This window comes from Mytilus edulis, chromosome 7, assembly GCF_963676685.1.
Source record: "Mytilus edulis chromosome 7, xbMytEdul2.2, whole genome shotgun sequence".
Classification (NCBI taxonomy): Eukaryota; Metazoa; Mollusca; class Bivalvia; order Mytilida; family Mytilidae; genus Mytilus; species Mytilus edulis.
In genome coordinates, this window is record NC_092350.1 from 66,859,675 (window position 1) to 66,881,112 (window position 21,438).

Below are 21,438 nucleotides of genomic sequence, written 5' to 3' on the forward strand. Positions count from 1 at the left end.
GCTTGTATAGACAGTTTGATATGATGTATTTTGATTTTTGGTGTTTAAACGGCACCTTCAAGTGTGAATCAAAATTTGCTTCTGTCTAAAACCAATAGAACTATAATATCACAGGAAATATGTTCTGGGGGAACTTTTTTCACAGATTATTTCTATGTAACTTGTTCCACCTCTATAAAATGAGTTCCACGCGTTACCTTGTGTAATAGGTACCAGGTTGGTAACAATTGTTTCTCACCTGGTGAAATAAGTTCAATGTTGATGAGATTTGTTCTTTATTTGATGAAATAAGTTCCGGGTTTGTGAGATTTGTTCCTCACCTGGTGAAATAACTTCATTGTCTATGAAATATGTTCGACTGGTTAAACAAGATATCTTATATACGTCATCAGTGAGCTTAAATTTATCATTCAAGTGCATTTTAAGAATAGGTATTATATTAATAATATAATGCATAAAAAGTGTAAATCAATTAATTCGATTCCTGTGGAGTAATACAAATTTTATATTATATACTTCGTAATAAGTATGTATCACTAGAACACGGGACCATGACAGTTAAGATAAACCAAGGAAGCATACCACACAAACATAAATACAAATTTAGATACATTACCTTCTCTCTTATTTTTTTATCTTCATTCTATAGTTACAGAGTTAATTGCTTTCATTTGCAAATGTATTCAATGCAAGCACACTTAGTGCAGCACTTAGTTTGCATTATAATTTAATTGTCACAAGAGAATGTTTCGCTGTGCGAAAAGCAGCAAACGTACTTAGGATAGGTTTGAATGGAACTTATTCGTTATTCTATTCCGGTCAGTCAGCTTTTGTTGGTGGAGGTAGTCGGAGTGCCCGGAGAAAACCACCGAAAAAACTGACAATCCTAGACAATTAAGATTGAAGAAAAGTGCACAAGCACGAGCGGTGTTCAAACTCACAACCTCAGTCTTTATTAGCTAGTGATTATAGAAGTGACTACTTGCACCACTGTGCCACCGAGTCCCCTTAGACCGAAAACTTAACATTGATCAATGAACCATGAAAAAGGACCAAGTAAGACGGTACACAAATATTATATAATAACCATATTCCTTACCGTATCTGATAAATAGATAAATACTAGAAAAAAATCATATTGATCAATGAACCAAGAAAATGAGGTCAAGTTTAGATGAAACCTAGCCTGCTAGTAAGAAATGCATATTTTACAATCATTCCATACAACAAAAAAAGTTGATCTTTTACTTATAGTATCTGAGATACAAACATGACCAAGTTACATAACTTTGATCACTGATTAATCATAAGAGGTCGAGGTCAGTTGAACCCTGTCTAACGGACAGGTTTACCTTGCGAGAAACTTATATACCAATTGTAATGATACTTTTTTTCATATCTGTTTATAAGGTATGAAGCATTCGGCCAAAATGAAAAACGAGACGTTTTTAATTTTGAAATTATCAATTTCTCCCAAACTAGGTAGCAATAAACAAATTTCACCTGTATGTGGGATAAACATTCCCCAACTTGTTCGATATTCATGAGCATGCAGCTGCTACCCAAACTTTGTAAAACGTCACCAGTGTCTGAGCAGAAAGGTGATGAACGAGAGGTCAAAGAACTTCTCTTGTTTCTTTCTAAAAAAAAGGTTGATTGGATAACACCAAATCCTTGTTAAATATTCCGTACCAATTTCAAAAATTATACACGATGGTCTGGAAGTACAGATTATGTGTACTGACGCTGTATATCATCTTGATGACGTGCACGTTTGAAAGTATTATTATGTCACCCGATCGACAATGTTGGGTGACATATTGCTTTTCCTCTGTTTCTTTTTCCCTATTATTATTTTTCTTCCACCTAATTTTGTCCGCCCGCTTTCTCGGAACCAAAGGAACCAATCTAAATGATAGTTCACTATAACAAGGAACCCTGACTTTCGAGTTGCAGTGCAACTTTAGAACTAAAAAATGGCTGCCGTTACCATGGAAACGGAACAATTGTGAAAAATTCCAGTTTTTGGTTTTGGTGAATAATTTGGAGATGCTTAAACTCAGAATCATCATATTTTAATACAATGTAGGTGCCAGCCATATACTGGTTTTGGATGATTTTGGCAATCATTGGAACTACTATGTTGCCATGGAAACTGCACCAAAAATTTCAAAAATATCAAAATGCTCCAAATTTTTTGAAACTTCATAGTAACGATTAGCAACATTGGTTTATACAGAATTTGGCGTTGGAATTTCCAAAATGTCTGCTGTTACCATGGAAACAATGCCAAAAGGTCAAAATGCTCTAAAAAACTTCAGGGTTTGGTGAATAATTTTGGTATGCTTAAACATAGAATCATCAAATTTTTATAAAATATAGTTGTCCACTATATACAGGTTTTCAATGATTTTGACAATCATTGGAACTACTCTGTTACCATGGATACAGGATCAAATATTTCAAAAATTTCAAAATGCTCCAAAATTGGTGAAACTTAATATAATTGTTGACTGGCAAGTCTGGATGAGACTTTTGACTTTGGAATTTCCAAAATGGCCACCGTTGCCATGGAAACTGCAAAAAAGTCAAAATTCTCAAAATGCTTTGAACTTAATGAAACTTAACATTATTGGTAACTGGATAGTAAAGATGAGACTTTTGACTTTGAAATTTTCAAAATGGCTGCCGTTGCCATGGAAACAGCAGAAATGTGAATTTTTTAAATTGCTCTCAATGTGTTGAAAATTTACATAAAGATGTATTACCATGTATATATGTGCATTCACTGTTAAACAATTTTGAAATAGCTGCCGCTTAGTGGCAATTGGGGGAAGGGTGACATCCGCTATTGCTTGCAATGGCAATTCTAGTTGTATTTGCCTTTTTATATATTACTTTTACTGTTAAGTCTATTTTTGGTAAAAACTTTTTGATGTGGCTCTGAACTTATACATTGTATTATTGTGCTATAGTAAATGTTTGTATTCTTGTCTTTCAATTAATCTAGTGTGCTTTGTCTATACTGCTTTTTGTGGTTCTTTTTATATATGAGATGGCTTCTGCAATATACAACTTTAAACGAAAATTCTACTTATCCAACCCCACAACACTACCCCCAATTGAAAAGGCACTTCAAAACGCTTGAATAGTTATCAACGGTACCAGTCTTCGCATTTATTACGCCAGACGCGCATTTCGTCTACATAAGACTCATCAGTGACGCTAAGTTCAAAATAGTTAGGAAGCCAAACAAGTACAAAGTTAAAGAGCATTGAGGAAACAAGATATTCCAAATACGGCTACGATAATCTATGCCTTGGACTAGTAAATCCTTAGTATTTCGATTAATTCGTACTTTTTAAAACAGTACATTTATAACAAGAATGTGTCCAAAGTACACGGATGCCCCACTCGCACTATCCTTTTCCATGTTCCATGGACCGTGAAATTGGGTAATTATCTAATTTGGCATTAAAATTAGAAAGAGCATATCATAAGCAACAAGTGTACTAATTAAGTTTCAAGTTGTTTGGACTTCAGCTTCATCAAAAACTACCTTTACCAAAAACTTTAACCTGAAACTCCCACTTTCATTTTGTATGTTCAGTGGACAGTGAAATTGGGGTCAAAAGTCTAATCTGGCTTAAAAATTAGAAAGATCATCTCCTAAGCAACAAGTGTACTAAGTTTCAAGTTGATTGGACTTCAGCTTCATCAAAAACTACCTTGACCAAAAACTTTAACCTGGACGGACGAACGGAACCACAGGCGGACGGACGAACGGAGCCACAGACGGACGGACGAACGGAGCCACAGACCAGAAAACATAATGCCCCTCTACTATCGTAGGTGGGGCATAAAAATGACCATATAATTGATTTTCTTGTCAACATGTAGATCTACCAACAGTCGTATTGACTTTTTACAGATTAATTCCATAGCAGCATGTATTAAAAAACAATCTGGTAAATATTCATCATTAAATCAACATTAAAATCAATCATTTCTGGTCTCTACATCTCAACAGAGAAATTTATTATTTATATGCACTTCATGTTCAGAAATGCAGAAAATCGTGACGTGTCAATAAATTACACAACATTTTTATGTCATCATGTACTTTTGTGCTGTATTATGAAAGACAAAAACTGCACGGTTTATGTAGTGTATATGAATAAGATGTTGTAAGGCAATTGAGACAACTCTCCATATCAGTATATTTTGTAACAATGTATAAAAAGTTCAAATTTAAAAACTAAAGTACAGCCTTAAACACGGAGCCTTGGCTCACACTTAACAGCCAAGTGCCCAAAAATAACTAGGCTTTGTGTAAAACAATTCAAACAGGAAAACCAACGATCTAATCTACAATACAATTAAGAAACGAAACGGCAACCATTGAACAACATGTTCCAGACTGAGTATACCAAGTTTTGTCAAAGCTTTGGACACAATTTCATAAAATATAAAAAAAAAACTCATTATAGATACAATTATTAAATGTGAACACAGCAGACACGTAATTCCACAACAAAAGACTCATAAATGATGCTTGATTCATTAAAAAGACCAAAGAAAGAAAGAAGTTGATGCACATTGAAAAACAAAAATTCCTAAAGTTTTGCAAAATAAAGCTAAGTTAGTCTAAAAAGTGGTTTCTTGTGAGGGTTCATACTTTTCCTGTCTAATATACCTAAATAAAGCATGCTCACACACTCTACGTCCCAACAATGTGTTTTGAAAGCACAATATCACAATGTTCCTATGATATGAGACTCATAACCGCTATATAGGTCAAGTGATAAAAAAAAATCATAATTATAACTGGATAAGCACAACTTCATAGTATGTTCCAATTATCATTATTATCTATAATCAACAAAGTTTCATTAAATTCTGTTGTGTGGAGTCTTAGAAATTGTGATGACAAACATTTGAAGTAGTATCATAATTTCTTGTCGCTATCCTTGTCATTCACAAAGATTTGTGAAATCTGTTTTAGTGGAATTGCAACCATAAGAAAGGACTGACAGACAGACAAAATGAACTGACTGCCTGATGGACACATTGATGTACATACAGACTAACTGAAGGACAGAAGAATGGGTAAAAAATTGTTTTACATTGCCATGTTGGGGCCTTTTATAGCTGACAATGCGGTATGGGCTTTGCCCATTGTTCAAGGCCGTTCTGTGACCTACAGTTGATAATTTGTGTGTCATTTTGGTCTCTTGTGGAGAATTGTCTCATTTGCAATCGTATCATATCTTCTTTTTTTATAAAAACATAATACTCTAAAGATGTGGCATTAATATGTTGGTCTGATGACTTATTTCTGAAATGATAAATGTATTTTTATTTTCTAAATACCTTGTACCTTAGACAATTTACGGGAAATAATTATTATAAATACCCTATTGTTTTACCACTTGCCAGTAAACTTTCACTATTGCAGTAGAAAATGCTATAAATAACAAAATAATTTATGAGCATTAATCAATATTTAATCATTTTTATATATATTTTTTTAGTCAATATCACAGTCAATCTCTTCTGTTCTGTAAATTTCGTTAAGTTCTCACTAAACCAGTTCATCTATTTGCCTATTGATTACACCTGTTGAAAATAAGATTTTAAACATTATGAGCATTTTATATAAAACAAAAAACATTTGAAAAAGTATTTTATCAATACGTAAAGTAAAATAACAAATTCACAAACTGATTCTAAAAGATTTTTATAAATTATTCTCTTAATAAAATGATAAAACTGTCAAATTAAATAGGTATTATATAAAAATATATCAAACAGGCTATAATTTGGACTTATTTTTTTTAATCATGGAATTTGCTTAACTTCTTGTTCTTGAATTTTTTAATAAATTCCATGTTTATTTTGTACTTTAATGTTCTGTGCTGTGCACAACACTTACTATTACAAAGAAAATATTACATTTTCAATAGATAGTACTGTGCCAGGCACAACACTATCTATAAAAAATATATTGTATGGAAAGTATTATGAACTGCTCAAAACATTATAATACCAAATCAACATGGAATTTATTAGAAATTTCAAGCACAAGAAATTATCCAAATTTCATTATTAAAAATAATTCCAAGTTCAAATAATAGCTTGTTATCAGTTATTACTTTGCATGATATTTGTTAAGGGAGGAAATTGCAAGTTTAAATCTAACATATGATGTATAAACTACTGTAACAATAAAAATTAAACATGATAAACGAGTGATATATAGGTGCAGTGAAAATTGAACTTTAGCTTATTTGCAAAGAGTAACGACCAACATGTCAAAAAAAGAAAAAAAGTGATGAAATCTTTTTTTATTAATAGCCAATGGAGTGTTGAAATAGAGTATTGATGCAGGGAAATTGTTTTTACTGTTTACAGTTTCTATATAAATAATTGTCATTTAAAGACATACAAAGCCAATTTCTGGAGGTAAAGAATTTATTGAATCCATGCATACATGTATATACTATTTCTATTCCACTATGCATTGCCAAGTTTTTTAAAATTACCTATCCATTAGGTGTAATCTATAAAAAATATTTTATTTGGCAACCATTAAACCAAAGTTTTGGCTGCAAATTGTAGCTTTCAGGTTTTGGTGCTGATTATGACTTTCATTAGCAACCAGCACAGAGTCTTGGAGCACGTGATAAAAAAGGGAGATGCAAAATTCTATTAAAAATACACTTGGGTGAAAGAAAATCCTTAAATTTTAATAAGAGTTATTTCTCCTGGAATGATTGAATATATGATTTATTGGTAATAGCTTCAAACAAGTACAAGATAAAATTATGGGGTGTTTTCCATTAGAATTCCCCAATTTGATATAAACTAGATTTGTCAAAGCAACACGAATGGCCCCATAACAAAATATTGAAAAATCTGCAATTTGAATAACACATGTGGACACAAACATGATGGAAGTCTCACATATCAAAAATCAGCTCAAAATCTGGAGGTGTATAGAAAATAAGTCTGTATAACTGTGATTTTCAGAAATTTATCAAAAATCCAAAGTCCATAATTTGGGCAAAAATTAGTGGAGCGGAACAAAACTTAAACTTGATCTGAAAATCTTCATGGTTAACTCACATATCAAAAATCAGCCCAATATCTGAAGGCATTTAGAAAAAAAGTCTGTATAACTGTGATTTTCAGCAATTTATCAAAGTCCAAAGCCCGTAATTTTGGTAAAAAATTAGCAGAGCGGTACGAAACTTAAAATTGATCTGTAACTCATGATGGTTAACTGACAAACCAAAAATCAGCCAAATATTTGAAAAAAATAAAATCACAAAAATACTGAACTTAAAGGAAAATCAATTCGGAAAGTCCATAATCACATGGCAAAATCAAATAACAAAATGCATCAAAAACAAATGGACAAGAACTGTCATATTCCTGACTTAGTACAGACATTTTCAAATGTAGAAAATGGTGGATTAAACCTGGTTTTATAGCGCTAACCCTCTCACTTTGATGACAGTCTCATCAAATTCCGTTATATTTACATTGATGCATTAACTAAACAGACACAATAAATAAAATAGTAAAAATATGGGTACATCAGTCATCATTGTAAAACCATTTAAAAGGAACAATTTAACAGAACACAAACACATCTATCTACAAACACATTCATTGATTTGTGTGACTGACGTCAGCAAATTTTATATGTCACATAGATTTGTCGTTCAATGTGCATACAAACATTTTAAAATTTACCTAGGTAAGGTTAGAATACAGGGTTAAAAAATAAGCAATGTTGGCATACAGGGTTTAAAAATCAAGAGTATGTAAGAATAAATTTCAGAAATAGACCGAGATTTAAACTAGTCCAAAAGTTATATATAGAATTTATAAGAACATGATGAAGGTATTTAGAAAAAAAAGTCTGTTTAACTGTGATTTTCAACAATTTATCACAGTCCAAAGCCCATAATTTCCGCAAAAATAAGCGGAGCAGAACAAAACTTAAACTTGATCTGTAATTCATCATGGTTAACTATATCAAAAATCAGCCCAATATATGAAGGCATTTAGAAAAAAAGTCTGTATAACTGTGATTTTCAACAATTTATCAAAGTCCAAAGCCCGTAATTTTGACAAAAATTAGCGGAGCTGAACGAATCTAAACTTGATCTGTAACACATCATGGTTAACTCACATACCAAAAATTAGGCCAAAGCGTTAACTTCGTTGCGGGGCCATAACAATATTGTGGTAGAGTCAATGACCAAAATTTATCTGCATCTAGACTTTCAGAATTTCCCCATACCTTATAGTGTTCAATTATGAAAAAAAAATTTATTGATAACGTTAAAAAACAAAAAATAAATGTTCCCTCTTCGCACTTAAATAAAACTTCTGACAACAAAAAAATAACATCCCCCTCTTTGAAGTTAAAGGGTTGCTTCCTATATATTTGGTATGAGGAAAGTAGAAACTAAATATTTATAGAGTAGTGTGAACTAACCATTCATAGATGTACTTAATTATCTCCCTTATTTCGACAAGAGAACAACAATAACATTGAATGTTGGTTTTAGCAACATGAGCCATTACATTAAATATATTTCATTTCATTTGAAATTTGGTTTTCCTATCTGCTATTTGTATGCCTTATGTTTAAATGGGAACTAGTATTAGTAGTTCTGCAACAGGTTTTACTATTTATAAAGCATGATGCATGAAAAATGCTTTTGTGGTTTCTATGGCTGGGGTTTTATGGTACTATATAAAGTTTAGCATTTAAATGTATTAGTATCAGATTTGCTACCACAGTTATGTCAAATCAAGTTTTGTCATATAAGTATATGTACATTGTCTCCTATGTTAATAATATGTTTTTTAGATTTTTGAATGGTAAAAAATTTACAACTATTGAAGATAACAATTGTATAGCTAGAGAAAATATGATGTTACTGCAAGCAATTAATTCTATTTCTGTGTTTTTCTTGTTTATAGCCATGCAATTGAATTAAGTGTAAAAATATTTTAAATTTAGACAAGCAGGGCGAGGAGGAAGTTTAAAAGATAAACAACATGATACAATAAGTAAAAGACAATACACAATGATTACCTTTGAGTCTCATTTGTTTACTGTTCTTGGTTAATCTTTGGATATTTCCTTGATCTTCCTGCTCTGTAAAATAGTATGAAACATTACATAAATACAAATGTAACAACTGTAATAACTGGTGATATATTGGCTGCATTTTAGATGCACCCTAATTTCCTATTACATAATTATATATTTGGACTTTGCCAAAAATCAGGAACTCAAAGTCTAATAAACCCTTGACAGATTCTTCTCCAATTCTCAGATTACAAATGTAGGGATATGTATGTGATGAAATTGAAAAAAATTGAGAATATAAATATTGATTAAATAGATAATGAATAAAATATTGTAAGCTAAATACGTTAAAATGTTATCAATGGTATGGAGCTCCTTTTTGTAATATGGGTTTTTAAAAATTTGGCGGTAAAAGGCTGACTTGGACGACCACCATACATTTGCATTGGTCTTATTTTGGTCTATAGCTAAAATCAAAAGAAAAGAAATCAAGAATCAACTCAAAAAACAAAGAGTCTGAACATCTGACACTAATTCCTTAACCTTAATCACCTAAGTACGTCCTTAAGTGCAACTTATAGGTCGTAGTACATGTAAACAAAACAAGGGGTGTTGCATACCAAATTATAAGTACAATATCTTACATGTATGTGTTTTTATATGTGTACAGTGTGCACAAAATTTTCAGACTTGATTAAGGGGCAACTTACCCTGAAGCAGGAATCGAATCATTCTGCACGTCTACCTCAAACTCGTCTCCACTGGGATCTATATCATAATCAAATTTGGAAGTTTTAACAACTTCCTTAAATGCATCTTCTCCCAATATGTTTATTAAGCCACCAGTGCCTTTAAGGATTTGGATAGCATCATCAGACAGTTCTGTGCAGAATAAGTTGTGATGGATTAACATCCAGAGATCAATAATTGTTGAAAATTCTAACTTGTCCTTGTTAAAAACTTTAAGAAAGTCTTTCTTCTGTATTTTTAACAGGTAATCGTGCTGAGCATTATACAAAACCACCATATATTTGTGTCTATTAATGGCACAGATAGGTACCATTGAAGAACCATAATCCTTGTTTCCACTGTAGGCCAAGATCCTTTGTTTACGCTTCCACATTGATAAAGAGATGGCTTGTTTACAAACTTGATTAATGTCTGCATCATTAAAGTTTTCACCATTGTTTTCATCACAAATCTCTTCTTCATCATCATTATCATAATCATCCTCATCAGTTTTCCATTTTGGGTGTAATCTGTTAGCTTCAGGACTTTCTTCTGGTTCTCCAATATGAAACACAGCTGTATCTGTTTGCGAATCTAAAAACATGTCCTGGTTTGTTGGAAACAATGTTATATCTGCATTCCCATAAAATAGATGGGTACTTCCTGAAAATATTTATATATATCATTACAAAAATTAGAACCAGTGGATAGTGAAGGGAGTTATTTTAGAGCAGAGTACCAGAGTATATGATATCCAACTACAACTTTTATCATTGCCATCAATGTTCGTTTTTATTACATGTATGACAATGACACATCTGCTACTAGTATTAATGAAATATTGGCTGCTTGTCATCCAGTGGCATATACTTCAAGCATGCCCACAGCATCATCCACATCTATATTCATACAGTGTACAGCATGAACATCATGTAGGAAGATATAAAATTTAAGAAACAACTTTAAAAACAGAAAAACCTGGTGGGCCTGGCTTTTCTTATGTCATGTATGTTTCATAGGAAGATCAAATAAAATTTGTACTTTTCCTTTAATTAACTGTAGGAATTTTGTTTTCATCTGGCAATAAAATTGATGTTTTATATATGTCTAGTTTATTTTCAATTAAAATTGTAAGGGCTTGCACACAAACAATTTGTCAATTGTTTTTTTATGATTTCAAATTTGTGTCAAATTTACACACAGGAATTGTTTGTGTGTAAGCCCTTACAATACAATTTTCCATAGAATGTATATTTCCAAGGGGAATAACTACTGTACTTTTAATTATAAGTAGTAGGAAAGTAATCCTCAAAAAGTTGATGGTATTCCGTAACTAAAAAAGAAGAAGAATTGAACAGCACTGATTTTTTAATCATGTACAAGAATTTGTTAATAAAAATCTATATATACCTCTGGTCCGAGACCACAATTGTCGTCCCTTGATTTTCGTTGTCCACGAATATAGTCCCTATAGGTATTGACAGTGGGTTACTTCCCATTACTTTTTATACCCCTTCCAAATTTATTTCTCCATGTTTAATGCCTCAAATTGCAAGTAGGGGGAAGGGGGGGGGGGGGGTGAAATTACACTGTAAAAAAATTTGGGTCCAGAATCTTAAAGGAAAGTAGTGATTTGGTCCAGCTGAAAAAGGTTAAAAAATAGCACTTCGGAAGCTGTCAAAAAAGTTCAAGACGTCCTAAACATAAAACTGTCCATATTTTGAATTAGAGCCAATGAAGTATTTTTACAATTTTGATATAATTTGTCCCAAAAGTAGTACAACACACTGTAAACATTTCATTGAGAAAGCGCAGGTGGGATTTTTAAAATTTTCATTTATGTTCTAAAAGAAATGCACTACAAAAATAATTGTGGTCCTGGACCTAAGATATGTAGTTGCATAGTCACAATTTTGCTTTAAGGTATCAAAATAATTGCAGCAATCAAGCTTTAACAGAATTACCAATTTGCAGAAATTTTACATGTTTTTGTTTAATTTTCTATGTTTTGCCCCTATCTGTTCTTATTATGTTTACAGTGGCTGATCCAGAGGGAGGGTTCTGGGGGTTGAAACTCCCCCCACTTTTTTTTATGATCAATGCATTTGAATGGGAACATATAAATTGACCCCTTGCCTTTTAAAAATGACAATTTATAAAACTAAACAATTATACATGTAGGTCCAGGTACGGCATTTGTACAAACATGACCATATGACATATCTTACCAAAATTTGTGTATCCATATTGTAATGGAGTGCTGCAATCATATGGTGGGTCTCCAGACAAGCTTGCATCTATAATATGATTTGCTGGATTATACAGGAGCTGGGAAAGAAGGTGACTAGTTATCAATGATGCAGTTTCTGTCTTTGTCAGGTTCATGCTGTTCAGTTGAGCAAGGCTTCTTTCATGGAGTTCTGAATAAAAATATTTCTATAAATACTTGTCATTTATAATTACATGTTTGGCATTATTTTAAGCAATATACTTCGGATATAGTATTATAGATATATATTTGCTGTGTATGATATCGATCCTCCTGTATGATTTATATTTGATACATGTACTGTTGTTTTTTATTTGGTCGGGTTGTTGTCACTTTGACACATTCCCCATTTCCATTCTCAATTTTACATGTAATTGCAATAAATTAAGCATGTCGTCTAATACATTGTACAGTTCTGTATACATGTATATTGCAAACCTTGTCATTTTGGTTTTTTTTATAGCTTATACATCAAATGTACATAAACATGATAAATATGTACATGTACATGTATCTGTTCAACCAAAGTTTACAATTTTCACAGCTTTCTAAATATTTTACCTTAAGTTTAACTTCATAGAAACCAGATATATCCTGAATCGTACATGTATCAGCTTTCTACATGCCAATTTTCAACAGATGTTTAAAATCATATAAAAAAGAAAAGGTCTTCCGAATAGAGGTACCACTAAAAATAACCCCTGGTTTTCTGGAAATCTTAAATTAGTATACTATGGAGTGCATTAATCCTCAATTTTGAATGCAAACTTATAAACAAGTAAATTTCAGCTCAAAATGGTCTTAATATATTTCTCTTTCACCAAAAGTTTTTCATTTCTGCCAATTTTTTGGTTAGTTTAAGTAAACAATGACATCAAATGCACTATTTTTTGTCCGAGTAGGCCTACTTTCACATAGATGTTCTAAATTTGAGGGAGTAATTGGTGGTATAACACCTGTATAACCATGATCAGTCAGCGGACTTACTTAAATGAGTGATTTTCTAAATCACTGATTCAAGTACCATTATTTCCACAAAGGTTGAAAGTTAGAGTTGTCTGTGACGAAAAAGTGTTTAGTTGGTTATTTTGCCGTGATGCAACTTGAACTCAAGTGTGTATTCTTGTGTGTGTGCTGTCTTGTTTGGTGTCTACGTTTCACTCGTACACGGAACGACAAATGCCAAGTATACTCTTTAACAGGGTTACCCTAAAAATCTCTGGTAGCGTGATTAAGGGAATCCTCAGGTCACATAAATAAATAAATGGATCCTGGTATAGTCTGAACGAAGTCTTGCAAGTTAACATAAACACAAAGTCGATTAAAAGTTCAATACTGTATTATTCAATAATCCAAACTACATGTAACAGTAATATAAGTTTACAACATCTAAACTGCAGGCTCAACAATACGGTGGTATAATCATAAATCGTAAGTACACACCTCTCGTACACAAAATCGTCTCCCTCGTATATCGTATCTCGTCTCCCTTCTCACTATCTATTTCTCTCTTTTATACTACTCTAGTAACCTGATTTCAATATGGTTAAATGACTCTGAACAAAGAAATATTCTACAGGAGCTATAATACAGGAGCCCGGAGCCCAGAGCCCGGACCCCGGAGCTAAGGTCAACCGAGGCACCTGTATAAACAAAGCAACGGGGCACCAGCTGATTAACATGATTGATTTGACATTTAACAATGTAACAAGTGCAATCTGATCGAAGGCGATAAAAATAGATTGTAAGGAATTACTTTATAACAGTTAATGAGAATAAGTAATCTAATTATACCATGATAATAAAACCCAATGATGCATGTAATAAACGAAAAACGTTACATGTCTTTCTTTAATAATCACCTATTTAGGTAGTACAAAATAATCACTAGCAGAAGTGATTTAATTTTATTTTACTTTAAATATAGAATACTAATGATCCAGGGACTAATTATGTTTCTAAAATTATCAGAACCAACATCTGTGTTGATAGGATGACCAGGTCATTTCAGGTGAATGAATCTAGGATAATGACATAAAAATCACTTGTTTAAGTATCATACCTCAAATTCCTTCCCAAAAATCACTTCTTTAAGTATCATTATTTTAATAACCCCCACTAATTTCAACACCCCCGAACAGTGAAATTTTTATCGCGAACAGTAGAATTTTATTACATAATCTGAAAGATGAAACCTTGAACTTCACAGGAAAAATACTCCCACTGCTGGGAAAAATCTTTTAAGAAAGTATCAGTTCATTAAATGTAAAGCCAATATTATAGTATTTTTTCAACTAAAATAGAATTTGCAGCTAAATGATAGCATTAAAGGCATTAAACCTTGCTACTTAAAAAGAGCAAAAAGGTATTTTTTTTCAATTTTACTTAAATGAAAAGATATTATTTAAACCGTTTTTGTAAACCTATGTGTTTAAAATTTTGGTAAAACTACAAAATCACAATTTGTGACAAAACTTTGAATTTGCTACTTAAACATGTTAAATAAGTGATTTAAAAATCACTTATTTAAGCAAGTCGGACTGTCCCCTGACTGATGATAACATATTTACTGTTGAATATTGTGTATACCCTGAAATATTTTTTTTTATTGTTTCAAAATTAAGTGACATTTATGACTTTATAATGACTTAAAACCGGTTTATTATTTGTTATTTTTTATATAATGAATCATAAACATGATAGATAAAAAATTGTCATAATAATATGAGACTATTATACAAGATATTACATGTATGTCCCAGTGATGATAGAAGCAAAGTTTATTCATCTATTCTTAAACTTTATTTTATTGTTATAAATGGTTGTTTTTTCCTGTTTGAATTGTTTTGCACTAGACATGTTTTGGCCCTTTATCATGTTTATAGCTTGCTGTTACCTATTCTTCATTGAGCTTGATAAATAAACATAAAAAACCAGTTTTTAAATAAGATTAGAGCAAATGAACCCAGCCCTTAACTTGTGGGATATGGAAATTTTATGCTTTTAAATACTAATAAATTTAAGGAGGCTATATATATAGCTACATGTAGTTACGGCTACATTGTATATACATTTGTAGGGACTTTTAATCGGTGGTATGACACCTACATGTATCTTCATTTTGTGTTTTGTCAAAATCAGTTAAATTTTTTATCGTCTAAAGAAAAGTGTACATTTTCTTGTCATGTACAAAATGTACCAAAAATGACTGTTAAAATCATTTGTCAAGAAATTTTATTACAGTTATTGGTCATGAAGGTAACCTTGTTGGGATATCCTAATGAATGGAACCGAATTCACTGAAAAGTGTGCTTTAAGACAGTTTAGTATTAGAATTACCCTTATTGATATAAAATCTTTCCAGCGCTGTGAAAGCAGCGCACTTCTGATGGTCAACTTTTTCACCATGTAAATAATCCTCAAGCGCATCATAACCTCTTGCAAATATATTGTCTGAATTTTCGTAAATAAATGGTTTATCATTTTCAGTTCTCTTCCATGGAAATTGCCATATGCTACTTCTGCTAGTGAATGATTCCCCTAGATTATTTTCAATCACGTGTTCCTGAAACTTTTGTTTACAAACATCAGTTGTAGCAGCAATCACAGTGTATTTGTGATTGTTTATGTAGTTTCCAATTTCATGTTTCAATTGAAATTTTTTGGGTTCACTAATACCACTCGTCTTATTCGTGCATGTCGATGAAAATGGCTGTCGTAAAGATACATTAGCATTCACTAAATATCGCAATGTTTTCATTTTGTTTCGATAGGAAAGATTCCTGCATAGAGGGGAGAGCAACGCCATTGTTGTGATTGTTTTTTCTTGTAATTTCCTCCGTTGACTTTGGAGCACCCTGTTATAAAACTTCATATTGTTAAAGCCGAGGTTAAAGCATGAGTTGTCTGGTGATCTCTTCCTAAAAGCAGCAATGCAATGACGCAAAATAGTATACAAAGAAGATGTGTTACATCTGAGATAGTAGTCTCAGGTTGCATCAACATGATCAAAGATATGTACAGGAAGAAATCCTCGGTTATATAAGAGACAAATATAAGAAATGAAAAAATAAATAAATAATAAGTGAATAAAAAAAAAAACAAAAAAAACCTGATATAAGAAATTCTCTAGAGTTCATAATGTAATCGGTTAGTTATACATACTTGCTTGATCTTAATTAAGGGCATACGACACAGTTTTGATTCCATTTTAAAATTTGGCTGCCAATTTGCCTACAGGCTATTTTTTGCCAAATATGTAATAAAAAATATGCCTTCATTTGCTACTTTTTGAGTAAAATGAGGTCCAAATTTTATATATTAGATCAAAATTAGGATTTGTGGACGAATTTTTCCTTTCGACAGAAATACATAACTTTTTTGTTTTAAAGGATAAACACAAGCTGTTTTTTTGTTAAATTATTAATAAATAATTATTCTGTTTTACTAATGTCCTTTAAATGTGTGCAATTTGTTTTTCAAATAACTCATATTTATCAAATGTTCACGAATGTAGAAAAAAAACTTAATTCAGTTTTGCTGTATATTTATCAAATTAAAGGAGTAGGTCCAGTTTTTTGGCCCTAAAATATAGCAGTCATTTTACAAAATTGTTAAATATGAACTTTCAGTTATTTATTGGAAAGTAGAATGTTCTGCTATATAAATATGGGCAGTTTTTGACAATACAATGCACATATATCGGGTACTAGAATCATTAAGTTATGCTAAATTACTGAAATCTTCACAATATTAGCATTTAGCTAAATTTTAGACGGTTTCCGTCTTAAATGAAAGTTGGCGCATTTGCGTTCATTCTAAATATTGAAATGTAAGTTGTATTTGATGATAATATACATAACATATATATAGAGAATAATACATGGCAAAATCCGTATCATAAGTCGTATCATCCCGAGACATCAATATCAGCCCAAGGGCCTTTAGGCTCGAGGGATGATATTGGTCGAGGGTGATACGGCATGTGATACGGATTTTGACATGTATTATACACTTTATCATATATTTCAACAGAAGAGTATTTATATTAAATGAACTGCTTTCTGGTCCATAGCACTGGGTTACCTTCAGTTCTACTTTTGTCTTGTTTCAAAGGCCTTAAAAGAACTGCTTTAATTACTTATCCGAAGCACCTGGGTTACCTTACAATTTGCGTGCTGTTGTTTTAAAAATATTTTGTTTATTATTGTATTAATTTGTGTGTTTTGTATTTTTCATAGTTGCATTTAGTGTGCCAAAAAATATGAAAACTTGACGTTCGTGACGTCACATACAATATGAAAACTCGACGTTCGTGACGTCACATACCAAACAATGACGTCATTCAAAAAAATTACTATTTTGAGGAAAATTTTTCTTAAGCAAAAAAAAACAACAAAACTGACTTTATGTAAAAAAAAAAAAAAAAAAAAAAAAAGTAGGGGTGTGATAAAGGGTATGCGATAAAGGGTGCGCATCAAAGTTGCGCGATATGGATTAAACAGCAGGCTATTTATCACATATGCAAAACTACTGTATTTACTACTAAACATATGATAAATATATATATATATATATATATGAGTCTGAAAGATTGTGTAACAATACCGATAAATAGATGGAAAACAAAACACTAAAAAGTGTTGAATATCATTGCACAAAGATAGATGGAAAAACTGAACAGATGATATAAATTATACAATAATTGCAAATATTTCGGCTCAACAAATGGCCTTCTTCGGTGACAAAAGTTTTAAAACTTTCAGTTTTTCCATCTTTGTGCAATGATATTCAACACTTTTTAGTGTTTTGTTTTCCATCTATTTATCGGTATTGTTACACAATCTTTCAGACTCATATAATTTTTCCTGTTTGTGTAGTATTGTCAATTTTGATGATCCAATACCTATTAAGTTTACTGGTTGGTAGATTCTTATAGACTCTCTATATATATATATATATATATATATATATATATATATATAAAGGTTGAAGATGAACACGGATTTCATTTTTGACAAAAAAAAACATCTGAAAAGTGAAATTTTTGGCATATTTGATAGATACTCACATCTAACCTTGATTCGGAGCATTTTTAATGAGTAAATCAGTTAAAATCTTTCACAGAAACTTATTGAATCAACTGAAATAGACATTTAAGTGTTTAAAAAGTGTCAAAAATCTTTCATCAGATGAACTTAAAATTTGAGGCCAAAATCGGCCCTTACCGGACCTACTCCTTTGTCAACCATGCAGGCATTTTTTCCTATTTAATCAAGTCCATGACTATTATCTTACTAGGAAATGTCCTAGTCCTAGGACTAATGTTCCTAGGAAAATAAATCAGTAGCTAGGAAAAAGTGTCCTAAGACCTGTTTTTTGTTGTTGTGAAAGTTCCTTTGCTAACTGTATATAAATAAGCTGAACAACCCCTTATAAAAATACAGGGTCGTATTATGGCTAGCTATGGCCTATATTCGTTTCGGTAAACATCAGCACAAACTTGGAATTGCAGACTAGTAGTTTGAGAGATGTACTGCAATTTTTTTTTATCATTGCCTGCATCAGGAGATGCAGTTTTTAAATTAAATTTTTTTACAACTTATGACTAAAATTTGTCGTAATATTTTAGTATACAGTATACTTACACTCAATTTACGTTTAAAAATACGTTTTTGTTAGTTGTGAAACTGACCCCCCTGCATGATCTCCATAATAGAAAACAGATCTTGCCGTATTACCCATTCAAATAAATATTTTCAAAATGTCCATGTTTGAGTTAGTTCGAAAATTAGAAAAATATATGCAATATTTATGAAGGGCCACGGATCTATATGTACATTTAGGTACCGGTCTTGTAGTACAAAAAATGGAGGGAAAATATTTTCAAAGATCAGCTGTTTTGCATGTAAGCCCATGGAGCAATCAATTACATGACTGAAACCTGTAACATGCGAAGGACCTTATAGTTTTCAATTTATCCTTCAATCTGTCCGCCTACCAGTCTATCTACAGTATCTATCCTTCCGCCTTTCCATCTGTGCGTCTGCCTGTCAGTCCGCTCACACTTTTTGTTAGTACAAAAAATCAAACAAGATCTTTACAATATAAATTTGGCATAGTTTCTGTGAGTTATTATGTTTGTACACGCACAGAATCCAAGAAGTTAGGGCTATGACATTGTGTTTATGTGTGATCGTATATATATTTATTGGAGGATAAAAACGGCTAAAAGAATTTGGAAAGTGCTTATATTTTGTATTTTAATTTAAGAAATATTTATTTTGTAAGCGATGTAGAGAATATCATGAATATGCGAGAAACCAATGACGTTTTAAACAGTTGTTGCGCGTAATTTTTAATTTCTAAACGTAATTTTTAACGCTATTGGCTAATTAGTACGGTGACCAAACCCATTTTTTTAAAGATTTAATCGTCAAATATACTATATGGCTATATTATATATCATTGGATTCGGCAAAATGGGTACTTTTGGAATATCGATGTCGTCAAAAAGAAATGTGGTAACAGTTTTGCATAAATTAAGGTCAAAGATCAACATACTGTTTTCTCTTTTTCCTTCTATATTTTCAAAATTGAAATGTATAAGTAGCATTTTGTGTTAAATTTCAGATATAGACATTTTTTTTCAAATCAATTAACGATGAATTATCTCGAAAATGTAGAAAAAAAGGAACTTATTACTAAGTAATCGATTTATTCTGAAAATTGGCGTTTTTCAAACACTTGTTCTAATATACAAGATTATACAATTCCGTTAAAGTTACAGTACTGTAGTTACCTTTCCGGATGACATTCCACCTCAGCAATAAATGATAAACGTTGATTTCAATTGAAGCCTATTATCTTGAACGTTTATTTTGCAAAAGCTCATGCATGTAAATCATTACAAACAAAAACCACCTCGAAAACAGTTACAATTAAAAAATGATCCACAAAACAGATTTCATCTAGGAGTATCTTCTGGTTCATCTGTCAAGGAATTTTTTACATAATTCTGACCCTTGAAAGGAGCAAAGATCCGTACATGTAAGGTTTTGTTTTGAACAAACACATGACTTTTTACACGGAGATTTTTCCTTACATGATCACACAAGATCTTGCAAGAATTCTGCCGTTCAGAATACACGGGGTGTTATGATTTTTTTATTTTCGCCAACCGTATTCTAAAGGTGACGAAATAGGGTGTTTAGTAATGTGTGATGCGGTCCATATTGCTACTTCACAGGGAGGTAACCTGACTGAACCTACATCTCTACTGATGACAAGCATGACGCGCATTTTATTCACATCATGATGGATTGATTTAAATACATTCTTCAGATCAAACATCTATGAAACTAACTTTCTTGCACAAACAAGGGCTTCATCTTTGTCAGTACTCCCGAAGCTCTGCACCTAACATAACTGTGCGTGTCCATCAAAGTCTTGTAGACTGTTTTCTTTCCTACTCCAAACAGAGACGAAGTTGTGTCGCATCCGGTAAGAGTATTTACAGCTAGTAGCAGTTATCAAATCGTTAGGGAAAATCAAACACATAGTTGGTGAATGGGTAAAAATCTTCGCTAATTCTTTACACTGCTAGAGTTCCCCATCTGCACTCACAACTCGCTTGTATTATATGACTGTTTAATTTAACCAACTTATTGTGTACTTTACATATATGGATATCTCACTTCATGTCAAAGTATAAGGCATTAATTATCATTTGAGTATTGGCCCTTGTTGAGTGCTAAACAAGTTACGACAGTCATTAACATTATTTTCTGCAATAACTGTCAATTTCGGGATTTACGAACGTTCCGTCTAAGTAAAGCTCACTATAAGGTGGAATCATCTCGGATTTTTCATAGTTTTGAAGAAAAAACTATCGAAAGAAATTAGGGAGAGCCTGCTGGTAACAGAAAGAAACTTCTCAGGAATCCTTCTCCCTTCAATAATCTGATACACTTTGGTGGAAACTGTAGTCTTTGTGTGTCGTTCCTTTTCAGCAGACGACTTTATTTTTTTCATGTCGTAGCGGTCAAAAAACGTCTGCTACTGTGTGCGCTAGAGCCAAGCATTGGGTCATATTTTTATAATAGTCAGCTGCAAGGTCACCGAATGTTTTACTTTTCTTATCATCAATACATTGAACCAATGCCACATACCTTCTCTCAAAATGATGTAAGGTGTAAATAAAGGCAACAGTAGTATAGCGGTGTAAGTGATGGGCCAAAGGAAGGTAGGGAAAGTGCACAAGATATTTCACCTCGAATTGCTTCACCAAATCAGGAATTTCAATAAACGACCCATACTCTTCAAC

The 21,438-nt window shown here is 32.0% G+C and overlaps 1 protein-coding gene across 1 annotated transcript; it reads right to left on the reverse strand.

Annotated features, from left to right (window-relative positions):
- Positions 1-5,485: 5,485 nt before the first annotated feature.
- On the reverse strand, positions 5,486-15,944 carry LOC139482049 (uncharacterized). The gene is made up of 5 exons (XM_071265695.1): positions 15,453-15,944; positions 12,073-12,264; positions 9,826-10,507; positions 9,119-9,181; positions 5,486-5,619 (listed from the first exon to the last, which is right to left on the reverse strand). The coding sequence occupies exons 1-4, from the start codon at positions 15,919-15,921 to the stop codon at positions 9,136-9,138; spliced, it is 1,389 nt and encodes a 462-aa protein (XP_071121796.1). The 5' UTR covers positions 15,922-15,944; the 3' UTR covers positions 5,486-5,619; positions 9,119-9,135.
- Positions 15,945-21,438: the final 5,494 nt, after the last annotated feature.

Excerpts from the sequence above, each read along its gene's own strand:
- LOC139482049 (XM_071265695.1), bottom strand. The coding sequence starts at position 15,921 with ATGGCGTTGCTCTCCCCTCTATGCAGGAATCTTTCCTATCGAAACAAA. Across the intron at positions 10,508-12,072 it reads ATATGGATACACAAATTTTG|GAAGTACCCATCTATTTTAT; the intron begins GTAAGATATGTC and ends AAATATTTTCAG. Across the intron at positions 9,182-9,825 it reads GATTCGATTCCTGCTTCAGG|AGCAGGAAGATCAAGGAAAT; the intron begins GTAAGTTGCCCC and ends ACTATTTTACAG.